The following is a 15,895-nucleotide window of genomic DNA, read 5'->3' on the forward strand; positions in this document are numbered from 1 at the left end:
GTCGGCTATAAGTAAAAATTATGTACCCATTATGAAATTGAAACTTTATTTATAGTGGATTGGGTATAGCTAAGAAAAGTGGTTCATTTAAGTAATATAACAAGTGTATCGGAGTCTAATGATACGTTTATACCAGGATACTTATATATCGTGATATTTATTCAAATTCAAATTTATTTATTTTACATAAAATTAACATAACAAATTATAAACTTAAAGCGTTCACGACATGACAATAAATAAGTGTAAATAAAAAATACAGAGAAATGTGAGTTAATAATACAATAAGTAATAAAATAAGAAAAGAAATAAAATAAAATAACAAAAATAAAAGTAGATGGAAGCACACAGAGTGAACTTTGATAGATCCTATCTTAAAAGCTTATAAAACAACGTCCACCTAAATTCACTTTCACGTAAGTGGAATATATAAACATCCGAAGCGATTTCATTAAACATGGTTATTGCCCAATTAGCATTATTAATGGCAGGTTAGTTCTGCACCTTGGGAGAACAAACAACGGACACCCTCGATTCCTAAGGTAATTATCAGAGACACACAAGCCAACACTACCAAGAATGGCAGAGTTCAAATTTACGCCGCGTATAAGTCTGAAAAAATATGTAACTACATAAATATCCCTTCTAAATTTTAAGCTACAGTATGTAAGCATGCCTAAAAGAAAGTCAGTCGGATAGAGCCACGGATAATATCCATACAGCCGAAAGTAAAGGAGTCTCAAAAATTTCTTGTGGACTCTCTCCACCATAAGGCCGTACTTCATGTGATGCGGGGCCCAAACGATAGACCCACTCTCAAGTCTGCTTATCTCTTATGTTATGCTCTTACTCTTATGTCTGATTAGTCAATGCGCTCCCCAAACGTGTCCGGAAATTTGTACGTATGCAGTTTGCCGTATCACACTTTAGCGTGAAATGCTGTATCGGAAATATGGTCGTATATTAAAGACCGTCCAACTTCTTTGGATCGTATAGTACTGAGATAAAATTGATGTCTAAATAAAACATGATTCTCGGTTGGTCGGTTGAAGGCGCACCAAATTTAGATATTGGTGCGTACAAGTTTGATACGGTCGACAGTTTCATATACCTTGGTACTCTTGTAACTCGACATAATGATATTATAGAAGAAATCAACAAGAGAATCATGTCTGCGAAATAAATGCTACTTTGGCCTGTTAAGACATTTTAAGTCCCGCATAAAATCTCGCCGAACTAAAATCACTCTTTACAAGACACTTGTAAAGCCAGTGCTCACCTACGCATCGGAAACCTAGACAATTACTCTGCGAAATGAACGAGCCCTGAATATTTTTGAAAGAAAAAATCTCCGCCGTATATATGGACCGATCAGGGACGGTACCAATTGGAGGAGAAGATATAATGCTGAGCTCTACGGGCTGTACGAAGATTGCAGCGCAGTTCAATCAAATAAGATTGGAAGACTGCGATGGCTAGGTCATGTGCACCGTATGAATGACAATGAACCGGCAAAGAGAGTGATGTCCAGCAATCCAATAGAATTGAATGTGAATTGCCAGTGAATTGAATGAATTGGAAAGCGGCCACACTGGATAAGGTCAGGTGGAGGGAGCTGTTGGAGGAGGCCAAGACCCACACCGGGTTGTCACGCCCCTGATGATGATGATGATGATCTTGTCGGTTTACAGGAAGCCAGCGGTAAACAAACTTTGAAAATAGCCGATATACTAGATTATTTGTTAGGTTAGGTTAGGTTTTCATTCTTGAATTCATGAATTTTGCTAAAATCGGCTATGAAAATTGAATTATTATATGGAATCTCATAAAATTGGAGACTGTATAGTATACGGTCATCTATTTCCTATAGAAAGCTTACGCGAACTGTGCTAATGTGACGTGTTATGTATTTTGTTTTCGAAATTTTATTTTTCTATATAAAATTGTAGATGAGTACTTATGTTTTTTTATTTTATATATTTTCTTCTCTCTTGTGAGGGCAACATTTTTTAAATAGTAAATCTCATGTTGTGAACGTCTTGAATTTAGATTTGTTATATTTACAATGTTTTGTTCTCTTAAATGAATAAATATTTACTAAAATGGACATACAATGTGTGTGCTATAAATTATCTTATTTGATTAATTCTATTGATTGTTGATATATTGATTATTGATATTTTATAGTAGGTGCTTAATCCAATTTTTTAAATTAAATTTTGGACCGGTTTCGTCCTCCTCAAAGAGACATTATCAACGTCCGCTTTGTGGAGGACGAAACTGGTCCAAAATTTAATTAAAAAAGTGGAATAAGTACCATAAAACTGTGTTTTATTGCTAAACAAATAATAAATCAAATAATACAATGCAGTTCCACCATGAATTGACAGTTAACACTATAAAAAACTTTAAACGATCGATATCGAAGGTGTACGTCAATAAACTGATGAAACTAAAAACTACAAAATTAATAATTATATATATTATATAATTAATATATTAATCATTATTCTTACCATTTACAAATGGAACCACAGGTTTCTTTGTACCATGTGCCGACACAAAACCTAATAGGGCCACCACAAATAATACGACAGATAACTTCATCTTGGAAGGATGCTGTATTCAACTGTGGAAATTTGAAACGCCCGTGGCCTTTTATACTAAAATATAATAAATACGAGATTCGTTATCATGGATTTGATAATAAATTGATAATTAAAAAAAAACAGGATTAACTTCTCCACTTTTTTATATTGTGCAAACTCCCGTTTTTGCGGATTTCGGCTAACAACTTAATACTATAATATTATTCCTATTCTCGTATAAATATACACGATCGCGACCTGGTGATTGTATAGAAACAGCTTTAAAATGGTTTTATAATTTTATGTTTGTTATTAACCTAGAAACGACGAACCAGCCTTAAAGTTGCCAAGTTAACGCTTTTCTTGTTATATCTGAAATTATATAATTAATATAACTGCCAAAAATTGGTAATTCGACATTTAAGATATTTTGAGTCAATGATCAATTATATAGATATATTTAGGTGAATTTTAAATAAATTTGGACTTTATCCAACCACAGGAAGGTACCTACCTTTTTACGTAGTCATAATAGTTTTTAACTGTTGGTTTTTCAATACATGGCCTGGGAAAAGTTTGTAAGTCAACATTTTTTTTCGACCATGTCCGATCCTAACAAGATGATGGGCTTCCACAGAGCGGAGGTTTTTAATAAACAATTACTTTTACTCAATGAATAATTCACAAGATTTTGAGAATGTAACATTCCATATATTGAAGATACATAACTTGAAAACACCCACTAGAAAAAATCATATTTAAAAAAAATATGAAACTCGACGGGATTTGAACCCGTATAACCATTGGTGTCCGCCAATCTGTGTATTAACCAATATCAAAACTTAGCATCAAGAAGAGTAGTTTGCGTGACAAATTCTTTAAAGAAGCTCGATAGTAAATACAAGGTAAAGTCTCGTTTACACGATTCACTTTTGATAATCAACGCTGAGGAATCATCCCCAGTGACGAATCATCGAAAGTGATCATCGGGAATCAAAAATGAATGAAGTTCAACTGGTTCTACTTTTTGATCATTTTGTGTTCACAATAGATGATTTCAAAAGTTATGCGCATGCGTACCAAGCTCTGCCCACGCCACGCATGCGCACTGCGCTCCAGAGTACTGTCATCATCATCATAGGCCCCATGATATTACGTCACATTAGTCATATATATTAGTCTATGGTTCTATCTACGTACGACTCTTTTTCCTATTCCTCTTTCTCTCGATGACATTATTCTGCATTCATATAACAAACAATTACAAATTGTTTGAATTCCAACCTGCAGCGTAATTTCACTTGACGCCATTTTGCAATGCATTGAGTATTTTACTTTCAGTGACACGTGTAAACAAAAAATGAACGCCTGCATTTAATTCACTGCGGATGATCATCCGCAGTGACTCGTCTAAATGAGCCTTAAGTATCCATAAAAGGATCTAGAAAAAATAAATATCTTAAAGATGTGAACGAAGCCATTCCTGATCCTTATTTTAATTGTATATAATAATATGAAGTACGACTATTTTATTTTGGAACGCGAAAAAATAATACAAATTTTTAGCTTGTTTATTTCTTGTGAATGACAGTTGGCAACACTGGTTGGCGCTCCGCATAAGAAAAAAGTTACTGAACTCTTAATAGCGTTTTTTTGTCGTTTAAAAATAATATTTATTACGACATGCTAAAATATTTTTTTGATTCAATACCTATATAATATAATCGAGCCCCTGTTTGGATATCCACCGTTATCCTTAAAGCGTCATTTTGAGATTATAGAGATTAAATCAAAATGATCACTTTAATAATTCTGGTAAGTATCGTATATTTTCGATATTAAATGATTTATGACTGGTATGTAGACAAAAATAATATGTATGGTAGGCACTGAAAACTAGAGTTATCGCTATAACGCTCTTTTTACGGAGAAGGGCTCAAATGAAATTGTTACGTCTTTTCAGCTGAAGGATAGTCAAAAAGATATATAAGTCGAATGAGGGTGAACGACACGGAAGCAACACGTAAAAGCGATATGTCGCAGGCCAGGCGTACGTTGCGTGGACTGTATATACCTACATGGAAATTGGCTGTGGAAGCAAAGAGGCATTGTTGTAATTATCAATTTATTCTTTCCTATCTATTTGAAAATCGGTAAACTAATGCACAAACTGATTTATTTAAACACTACTATAAATAGGGACTTTAATTTAACTAAACTGTGTTTTATTTCATTTTTAAATTCAAATAAAATACTAAACTTGTTTTTGATTGAATATTTTATTAAGTAGTATTGTCAATTATAACATCATAAGAAAGAATGGTTAGCAATCAGCACATGGGGTAATTCTACCCGATTTCGCAAAAAATTCTTGATATTTGATGGGACTTGGGATGATGGTACTTGGGATGATGGGACTTGGGATGATGGGACTTTGATAGAAATTGGAATGGGATTTAACGTCTGTAGTCTGTAGTATCTTGTAGTCACACACGTGATCGATGGTGACGTCGGTCAGGAACATATTGGGGTAGAAGAAGTTGCTATCATCAATTGGACGATCCAGAGGGAAGCCGAAGGCTAAGTCTTCTGTGTAGCGAGCTCCGCTTCCAACTCCTGAAGCGTATACGTAAGAGTAACCAGTTCCGCGAGGTACTTTAGGTTGTTGGAAGGGAGTCACAATAGCGTATACTTGGAACTTCATACCTCCCTCTCTACCCTTGGGCATGAGAAGTCTGAGTGGCCATCCGTTGTGAGCTTCGGTCTGGTCAAGACGGAATTCACCTTTACCGGCAAGCGCATCTGTAACTGTCTGGTACAAATTACGGGCCTTGGTGCTGTCGAAAGCAGTGCCACCGAATTCGATGTTCTTGCGAGTGATAGCATTCTGTCCAGTTCTCAATAAGTATCTGAAATGGTCTAGCTCAAAGAAGTTATACTTGTTGTCATTCATGCTGATCTTGTGACCAAAGTTGTCGTATTTTGGTCCCAAGAATAGCCTGATCGAGACATCAGCATCCTTTTCTGAGGTGACATCATAGGTCACTGAGAAAGGCATGTGGTTGAGACGAGCCTGGCGGGCGTAGAAGGTATATTTCTCTTTCTTGGCGTCAATTTCTTCCTTATTCAAGATGGATCCAGTAGTAATGTCATAATCGAAGTCTTCCTTGTAAGTAACGATTGGAGTGAAGCGAACATTATCAACCTTGACTCCCTGGTAGAAGATCTCGTTCTTGGTGTATGATGGCAGGCTGTTCTTGAAACGGTAGAAATACCTCATGCAGCGATTGTACAACTGGTAGAACATAGGATCGCGCATGGCGGTCTGGAATTGTTCCATAGCTCCAGCTACATAGTCGGCTCTGTAGAAAATAACATACATACATATTTAATTGTATTTCCAAAAATGCTGTTAAATAATATATACAAAAATATTAAAGTAATGTTCTCTTGAGACATATAGTTTTGTATATCGATGATGCTAAACCAAAATTAGGTTATGGACGTTATGGAAAAAATGAGATACCTATATATATATTTCATTTTTGCTAAAATATTTGGAATGTAGTCGAATAAAAGTGCATTCGTAAAAGTTGTTATTCGGTGATTAAGTTACAACCATTAATTAATGAAAAATTTAGTATCTATAGATCAACTTCTAAATCAAATCTTCTACGTCACAGCGCAGCATGAGCTGACACTGTATTGAAGCGTTACTTGCATTTTACATATAAATTATACATAATATAATATTATTTGAAGTTTTTAAGTACAAATTTAGATCATGGTTTTTTTAGCTCCATGAAATACTAAAAATATTTTTTACTCAAAATTAAACAATAAATCATATACTCACTCATTATGTGTTGAGACTCCAGCTCCCAGAAGGTATTTAGCCATGACAGCGAGGTAGTCGAAGAACTTGTAGTCTCCCAAGTCCTTATTTCCTTCGACGAAGCGACCCAAAGCTTCGATATCTTTGTAGCTCTTAAGACTTATATGGGTTCCATCATACTATAATACAAAATTATAAAATGTTAATTTTAGCATGGAACATGTTTTACTCATGATCTCCGACGCAAAAGCGTTACGAAAAATATAATCTATATAACCACGGCCCGTGCCCTGACCCGATTACTTACGCGCGCCGATTATTTTCATTTTACGTTCAGTTGCCTATATTCTGTGCGACATATTGTTCGTATGTTATTATTACTTCTTTAGTTTTATTATTGTAATTACATAATTTTCAGAAAAGTAAAAATGTTAGAATCCTTTCGATTCAGTCCTATCATCCGTTCAGGACTATCGGAATTCAGAGAATCAGTAGGGAAAGCATGTTCCATGTTTAATAATTTTAGCCGTCAGGGCTTAAGTAATTTTGTATAATATAATATCGAAATGTTAGAAATGTATACTTTTCAACCGACATCAGGTTGTCTAATTGACACCTTAAAATTAGCTACATAAACAAGCAGGTGATTATATTATTATAAAGAACTAATAAGTTCAATTATCAGGAGTCAATCAACATTTATAACTAGTCACTTCATATAACTGTCAAATAATTCAAATTGCGTGACATAACTTTCTGGAAGATGTCCACTAAGAAAATGTGCCAATAATACATTCCTACCACAAAGCATCCTTATACATCGAAGTTAATAGCCCCACCAAACCACATCCGCCCCGAAGACCAGGTGTGGGTCTTAATCGGGCATATCACGGAACCCTACGTTTGGCTGTGAAGCATCATTTTTATTTTGATGACTGGGAATATCTCAGGAGCAGTTACCCAAGACTAAGGTCGCCATGCACTCAAATGTGCTTTGACTGAATGACTTTAAGGCGATACATCAGTGAAACGGCCAAATAATTTTCAACTATAGGCGCGATGAAATTTTGGTCTCGCTGGCATTCGGAGAGCGAACGTCAATTTGTTTCGTGATGGCGACGAGGCTATTAATTCTTAAATTGTGTAAAGATGACTAAAAACGTTACCCATTTACTTGAAAAAGAAAATATGTCAATGAATATATTATTATTGTTACTAATAGAACCATAAACAGAACATTAAATGGACGCATGTTGGATTTATATGACAAATTATATTTCATTCGGTGTGCGACATTTGCAGCCGCAATCCGCGCATTGCCTAGCCATGATCTTTTAGACCATGCCTCAACTGAGGTATAGCTTTAAGTGAACGTAGGAGGCAATATCAAAAATTGTAGTAAGTCACAAAATAAAGCTAGGTAATACAAAACTGCCGAACATTCTAAGTGAAAAGATTTTGTATTGATGTTTTTTAAGCAGAGGGTTATCAATTTTACGTATTTGACTACCCGTGAATGTGAATTATTAGCGGATCTATTACGAATCGACTCACCTGGATGACTTTGGATATTCGACATAAATAGTATACACTAAACTTTTCCAGTCATACTTATCTGTTTTCATTGAATTAATAATGAAAAAAATCGGTGTGTGTGTGTGTACTTATATGTAGTAAGTTATACTTCTTTGGCGTAACAAAACAAAAACAAAACTTGTGATAACCTAGATTCTTCAACTAGCTCTTAATTATCTTGTTAAATTACACATCAAGAAAAAGAACCGCTTATTGGAACGCCGTTGGTTTATTTCTTTACACTTTAACCTATATTATATAATTATTTATCGTTGTTTATATTTTTAAAGTAACAACTACCACTGTGACGTTTAATAGTTTGTTTACGTAAAGAATTGCAAATGGCCAATAATAATAAATTCGTTTCCTAGGCAACGGAACAATCCTTCGTTCATATAATAATAAATTCGCTGCCTAGGTAACAGAACAATTCAAAACTATAATATTATACTGTATAATCGTTACGATTGCATTATCATACTGTGGTGTAAAGGCAGTGTGTTCGGCTGATAACCGAACAATCGTGGTTCGAATCCAATCGAGTGCGATTTTTTTCGTGTGAAAAAATAAATTATGTGTTACATGGTCACACGCTAAAAATACACTCTGATCTGATTTTCCAAACGCGCCTAAAGAAGTATAACTTCAAAAATGCTAGTTTTTTTAAAATTTGATTAAGCCCTGCCTAACCTAATCATACCATAAAAAATAATTCCAAAAGAAAATATTCTTTTATCTATAAAATATTTAAAATTATGTATGATTTTAGATATTTTATAGAGAAGAATATTTTTTACCTAATAATTATTATGGTTTGCTTTAGGCAGGGTTTAATTGATTTTTTTTTTTAAAATAACCAATACCATCTGCAATAATTTATATTCTTATTTCAATGAAAGCAAATAAGTATGACTGACAAAGTTTAGTGCATGCTATTTATTTCGGATTTCGACAGCCTACCTCCAGTCTTCGTTAATGGAGGTGTGCAATTATTATGCCTAAGGCTATTTATAGAAATATAATATTCATACATTTAGTAGTACTATTTTTTTATAAAAACTAATTCAATTAAAATATGTTTTATATTGCCGGGTAAATGATGGTATAATAATTGGGCATAACTATAAATTTAAATGAGAGAAGTGTTTTATTAACCTTCTTTTTACGAATATATAAATTCTGTCCGTTCCTGTGATATCACTTTGGGTTACCAAGAATATTTTAGTAGATGAAAGAGGAATGAAAATTTTAGCAATATAATTTAGTCACATAAGGTTTCTATATTTATGAAATAATTAAAAACATACAAGTATTTAATAATACTACTATGATCTCACCTTTTACTTTCTTATCTCTTTCTAACGATTGAGTATGTCTCTTTCTGTCGCATATACTTTATTGGACTCGGTAATCTAAGATGACGTTACAGTAACGGGAATGTTAAATCAATATTTATTGTGAAATACTCACCAAAGTAATGAATCCTTGATCGATCACTTGACGAATACGTCTTGTATAATCATCAACCTCTTGGACATAGTAAGTATTGTCTTCTTTGCTAACGTCATAGTTATCAGGCCTAATCGGCATGGCGTATCCGTTGTGGTGTTTCATGTTGGGGTTGAAACCGGTCTTGATTGGTCTGTACCATGAGAATTTATCGACTGGTCCGAGTCCGTTGGATAATCTCTCGAGGTAATAACGGGCCAATATCTGTTGGTGGACATAGTAGTACAGCTCTCCACGTCGATCCTTGTCCAAACCGAAGTCCTTACCAGTCATCCAGTATGGATAGTCATGGTGGAAGTAATAATAGTATGTGTTCAGACCAATATCATCGGTGAAGTACGACAGCTTCTGTTCAACGTCATAATTTTCATAACCAGTGCTGTAGTTATTGTAGATTGTGAAAACATTCTTTTCTGCTGACTCAATTCCGTACAGATGGGCATCTTCATAGCTGGGAATGCTTCCCTGGGTCTTGAAATGGTTTACCTTTTCCATGACATCAGAATTGACGAAATAGAAGGGGTAGATTTCATAAGGCTCAGGAAGTCGGATTCCTTGGCAGTCAGCACGGTGGAGAACTGCAATGGTGAATGAGTAGACGAAGAGACCTTCGTTCATGTGTTCACGGGCCCAGCATGCGGTCTTGTGGAACGTTTCGAAGTCCTTGGCGTAGAAAAACAGGTTGAACAGAGCGATAGCTTCATCTCTATACTTGTCATAGCTCAGGGAGAAGATCTTGTATTTTGGCAAGAAACCTCTTTTGTACAATTTAGCGAATTCATTGAAAACTTCTGGTTTCTGTAAAAAAAAAACATCAGCATTATTATAACATTATCATTTAACTCCAAAATGTATGAAAACATGTTATATAAGATAATATCGTATTCAGGCAGTTAATTATTCAGGGAAGTTAACTGTCAGGCATGATATTTTATTAATATTGGAGACGTTGCCCGGTTATTTAGCCTCCAAATTCTGCTTTCAGCTTGTTTTAGAGTGCCACTCTAAAATTTGGTATCAAAATAATGAATGAATACAGTTAATTTTTAAATACAATATTTTATAACTACATTTTTCTTTGTGTTGTTATTTTATACCAAAATTTTGATTTCGATTCACTGACATATGACTTCGTCTCTTCTAAGTAAGGGTGCATTCATCCCCTCAGTCCAATACCGATGAAGAATTTGACAATTTTGTCGAGGTCTTCCGTCCTCGATATAAGGGAAGTCGCGGATTTAGGGAAGTGGGGACCCGACGAACTGACTAGTTTGAAGCACCCTATGATAAATAAAATCGTATATCATATTATTTTTTTAACTAATTATACGGCCCCACGATGGCCGATTGGCTAATGCTATGGTCTGTAATGTCGTGGATTCCAAGTGGCTAACAACCATTTCTCGTAAAAAAAAAATCTGTTTATATAAACCTCTACCCTGTGGAGAACCGTATTATTATGATGTTCCTGGAATCGGACATGGTCAAGAGAAGAAAATAATTTTGACAAAGATGAAATTTAATATACTAAAAATGATTACGTAGGTATCTAGTTTTTTTTTTTGTACACGAGTACGTCGGCCATTTTGTCAGTTGCAGGGATTTTGTTATGCTTTAGGTAATATTTTATACCCAATTTGTAAAAATATATGATTATTTTAAAAGATTTTGGTATAATTTAATATTTTTATGACTCATTTGAACTGTTTCGACGCCCCCTTTTAAATCGTCCGACGAATCGCCGCATTACATGAGCATATTTTAGAAAATTTTATTTTATAGAAGATGATTAATCTTTAAGCAAAATTTTGATAAAAAAAACATTCGAACCACTAAGTTTATTCTACCTTGAAGTTTCACTTTCTAAGACAAATTGAATGTCCGTTTTTCCTGACTTGAAATATTTTTTTTATATTAGGTACTGATTAATTTAATAAAACGAATTTTTTTTAGTACTTATTCCATTTATATTATTTAATAAATTTGGACCGGTTTCGTCCGGCCTTCGTGTCCCTTTGAGGGTGGAAAAGTTCTAAAAAAATATTAATTAATCAATAATATAATGCAGTTCAACCATGAATTGACAGTTAACGCAATAAAAGATTTTTTTAATTTGTCATTTTATTTGTTTCTAAGAAGTTCTAAGTAGATTTGAAAAAGTAACTTTGTATAAAATTAACGTACCAAGAAATTGTCCTTGTTGGCTAAGAAGTTATACTCTTGCGCGTATTTCACCTGCTCATCAATATAGTTGTGTTGTGTGATATGGTTCAACAAGTCGTACACCTTCTTCTGCTTCAACAAGAAATCCTTGTCGGCTAAAAATAGAAATAAAATAGTCAGCATTATGAAATTGAAAGTCTACTCAGAGTCCAGCGACTTCTACTGAGAGTGAGAGGGTAGTACAACGTAAACAGGGTAGTCAAAAATATGGTAAAGTGCATTATAAATCAATGTATCTTCTTTACAATATAATATCCAATAAAATATTATTAAGTGTGAGTATTGACGGTGCCGAGGCTTGCAGGGACTAGGGATTCCAATACCGGGATCCCGAGCTATTTCCGATACATTTGAATCCCGGGATTGATAAACATTTTTTTTATCAATTTTTATGGAAAATAAAATAAAAAACGAAAATATAACAGAAAAATACTTTTAATAACAAATAACTACATTAGAAATAAACTGAGTTTGAATGAAGTTTGATTTATACCCATGTGTAAGTTGCCGATTCATTTTATTTTTTCACATAAATTAATAAAAATGAGAAAGATTGGAAAAAAATAATGCTTCGCACTATTAACAAAGTAATTCCACCATGATCTCATACGTTTTACGGCAGTTTAATATTTGGCTAACTAATTAGATTTATGAAGCGGAAAGGCCATAAGTACACCATGATTTGCTTTACTATTTTAAATCTCGCTAATACCCATTCATTATGTCTTTTCTATCAGAAACTGCAATCTCATATAAAATTCACATTATTATTCATATTACAATATTATTCACTCCATTAAACTTATGTATTTCCAAGATTGAACGTATACACTATTAACAATTAATGTCTTAAATAGTATAAATTATAAAAGATTTATTTTTGACCGATTTTATCAATGTTAATTGTAAATATAAAGATTTTATATTAACAATGGAAAAAAATGCAAATCCCGGGATTACGAGATTGTCAAATTGTAATCCCGAAATCCCGGGATCAGAATTTTGGTTCGGGATTGGATTCCCTGGCAGAGACTGATTTGAGCAGGCGTTAAATAAATAATTAATATTGTACACATATCGATCTTTGAAAGGCAAAATGACTTAACCCATGCAAATTACAGGAGGCATAAAAATGTTTTAGTTATGGTTTAGGTCAAAGTTAAGATATGAAATAATATACATGTAGGTACTTCAAATGTATGATAAATTAATATTTTGGTGTTTAATTTTCCTAATCTGATATTAGTATTAGGTATTGAGTTATTTAAAGAAACACACACATAGTTTTTTTTCTCCACTTCATTTGCATCTTTAAAAAAAATACGAGGTTAATTAAGATAATACGTGCATTTAGTCGTGTGCATTGTTATTATCCTATAACACATATTTTGAAAATAACACTTAGGGTTAAATCCTTTTGGCCTTCTAAAGTCGATGTAATATAATATACTTTTTAATACTACAACAGAGGCCTGTAAGTAAGGCTTCAAGACAGTATTATATTTACAAATATAATCACAAAATTCCAAAGTTTGAGAAAATCACTTAAATACTTTGTGACCTCACCGAGAATCAAACTCGGGGCTATCGGATGAAAGGCCAGCGCCTTACGCACTGGTCATATTGTCACAGTTGTCACATCGACCGCTGACTAGATAATAACTTTATAATTACCACATTTAAATAGAATGCTTATTATATCGAATTGCCACCTAATCGTTACGCCCTAGGCGCGTCTTTAGCGTCCAATGTATTACAACTAAAAAAATAGGCGTCATAGATTTACTTTTTGAGATAATTAGTATTAAACATATTTTCATTATGTCTAAAAATAAGATCGTGGTTCTCGATATTTCAAAAGAAACTAAATTATCGGCAATATGTATTATAAAATCGACAGTATTTAATGTGTTTTTTTTAAAATCAAATTTAGTTACCTGTAAAGCGTTAATATTGGTGCCTAACTTTTGTGATTTGAATCAAAGTTACCAATATTAGTTATTTATATAAATTATTAGCCTACGTCTAGAAATCACAAAATGTACTTGTACTTGCCAATAATTAAATCTATTGTAAACTGAATTTGTTTCTGAGGTATTTTCCAATTATATAATATAATGTTCAATAAAACATGTGACATTCTTAAATATATATATTGAATTATTTGTTGAATAAAAAATGATTTTGCTGTTAAAATATTCTAATGATTAATAATCAATTTCAATGTTAATTAATAAAATTAGAGATTCAGTTTGTTCGTTTCTGTCTGTTAGGATATACTTAAAAAAAACCACTAAATTAATATTGATGATAGTTGAATGGGCTTTAAGTTAGATTGTTTTATATACAACGTTTTTAAATTTTCTGTTGAATTATTATGTTCAATATGCTCAAACGTGTACTTTATATGAAGTAAATAAAAAGCAAACAAACAAACAGATATAGAATATACTGAAATGTCATTTTTACATTTCATTTTGATTTCCATAGTAACGCACGTATATATTAATAATTTAGTTGCTAGGACCACCCCCTTAGCAACAAATAATAGTCTTTTACTTTTTACGGATTTTCTGAAATAACTTTCCATACAAAACAGAATTAACTGAAAATGAATTCAATTCTGCTTAAAGATGGCTAAAAGTATTAAAAGAATGCATTGGCATCGTGTTCTGATATATTCTTAAAGTTTCAAATGTCTAGCTAGTCGGGAAGTTAGTTAAAAATCGATTGCAAGATTTATACTGGACAAACAACCACCGGACAAACAAGAATACGAGCTAATAAAATCGTTGTAATTAGAGTTTCAGTTTATTCGATATACTTAAAAAAAACCACTTAATTAATATTCATGATAGTTGAATGGACTTTAAATTTGATTGTTTAATATGAATTTAGAAAACTTGTATCTTGATGTCTCAAAAAGTTCTAAACATAAAAGGTAAAACTTCTCGAAAATAGTGTATTGGGTAAAAAAGAGGTCAGATTGCAGCTGTACAGTGATGAGGTGAGGTATGGGTACAATGGCGTACAGTTACATCCAATTATTTTATATTAGGTATATAAATGGATACAAATATAGGTGTGCGAGAATAAATTAATAAAAATACAAATTGAAAAGTTAAATAATTATTTTTCTTACCAATTTTGAATTCTACCGTTGGCTTCAAAACATTATTTGCCGACACATAGCCGAAAAAGGCCACCACAAAGAATACGGCAAAGAACTTCATGTTGGAAGTATGCAGTACTCAACTGTGACAATTCAAGATTTTTCTGGCCTTTTATACTGAAATCTTATGATACGAGATTTGTTATCACGGATTGAATAATAAATCGATTATTAAAAAAAGCATTTACTTCACTTGTTGTGTATTTTGTGTGGACTCCAGTTTTTGAAGATTTTGGTTAGCAACGTAATAATATTATGTTGTTTTCATCCTTGAACAAAATAGTATAATAAATTCATTCTAATAAGATCAATTTATGTATAGTGATCGCAAACTGGTGGTTTTATCGAAACAAGTTTATTTTGGATAGCAAAAGCGAGTTTCCTCGACGGTACTGCGCATAAGAAAAAGAACACTGAATTTTTAAGGGATTTTTAGTAGTCAAAAATGTAAAAATAAAACTATTTAAATCAAAATACTTATGATTAACTGCTTTTTTTATTCAACGAATAATTCAAAAGATTTAAGAATGTAACATTATAATTATTGAACATACATACTTTTGGAAAACACTTCTGAGAAAATATTATAGTATAGCGAAAAAAATTTTTTTTTTTCCAAACACTTCTGAGAAAATATAATATTACTAGCTGACCCGGCAAACGTTGTTCTGCCATATAAATTATTTCTAGTGAATATTTTGGTTGTTAAATAAAAAATAACGAATGTATCGTAAGTGTGTGAGGATGGGATCTATGACATAAAGAGGAATGGAGCGCTGTAGACGATGACCGCCGATAAAAACAAAAAAAAACACCAACTTTTCATTTTCTCAATTCAAAATGAGTAATGATGTTCATAATGAATGAATTACCTGTGACAGGATCTCGTTGTTTAATGTTTATGCAATATCCGTCTTGTCCCTTCCAGAAAATTAGCGGATATTGGAGAGCGTCGTATGAACGGTGTGTGTCAGCGATGAACTCCAGATTATT

General features: G+C 32.9%; 1 protein-coding gene across 1 annotated transcript; it reads right to left on the bottom strand.

Moving 5' to 3' along the window:
• Nucleotides 1-4,848: 4,848 nt before the first annotated feature.
• LOC147069222 (arylphorin subunit beta-like) lies at nucleotides 4,849-14,989 on the bottom strand. The gene is made up of 5 exons (XM_085951261.1): nucleotides 14,873-14,989; nucleotides 11,692-11,825; nucleotides 9,469-10,305; nucleotides 6,445-6,602; nucleotides 4,849-5,950 (listed from the first exon to the last, which is right to left on the bottom strand). The coding sequence occupies exons 1-5, from the start codon at nucleotides 14,961-14,963 to the stop codon at nucleotides 4,912-4,914; spliced, it is 2,259 nt and encodes a 752-aa protein (XP_085807387.1). The 5' UTR covers nucleotides 14,964-14,989; the 3' UTR covers nucleotides 4,849-4,911.
• Between the last annotated feature and the right edge of the window lie 906 nt (nucleotides 14,990-15,895).

The sequence above is a fragment of the Rhyacophila brunnea genome, unplaced genomic scaffold (assembly GCF_057557595.1).
Source record: "Rhyacophila brunnea isolate RB1 unplaced genomic scaffold, BYU_Rbru_1.0 scaffold_24, whole genome shotgun sequence".
NCBI lineage: Eukaryota > Metazoa > Arthropoda > Insecta > Trichoptera > Rhyacophilidae > Rhyacophila > Rhyacophila brunnea.

Coding starts and splice junctions, on each gene's coding strand:
- LOC147069222 (XM_085951261.1), bottom strand. CDS start 14,963: ATGAAGTTCTTTGCCGTATTCTTTGTGGTGGCCTTTTTCGGCTATGTG. Junction 6,603..9,468: donor ATCAAGGATTCATTACTTTG/GTGAGTATTTCA, acceptor TTTGTATTATAG/TATGATGGAACCCATATAAG. Junction 5,951..6,444: donor GGAGTCTCAACACATAATGA/GTGAGTATATGA, acceptor TATTTTCTACAG/AGCCGACTATGTAGCTGGAG.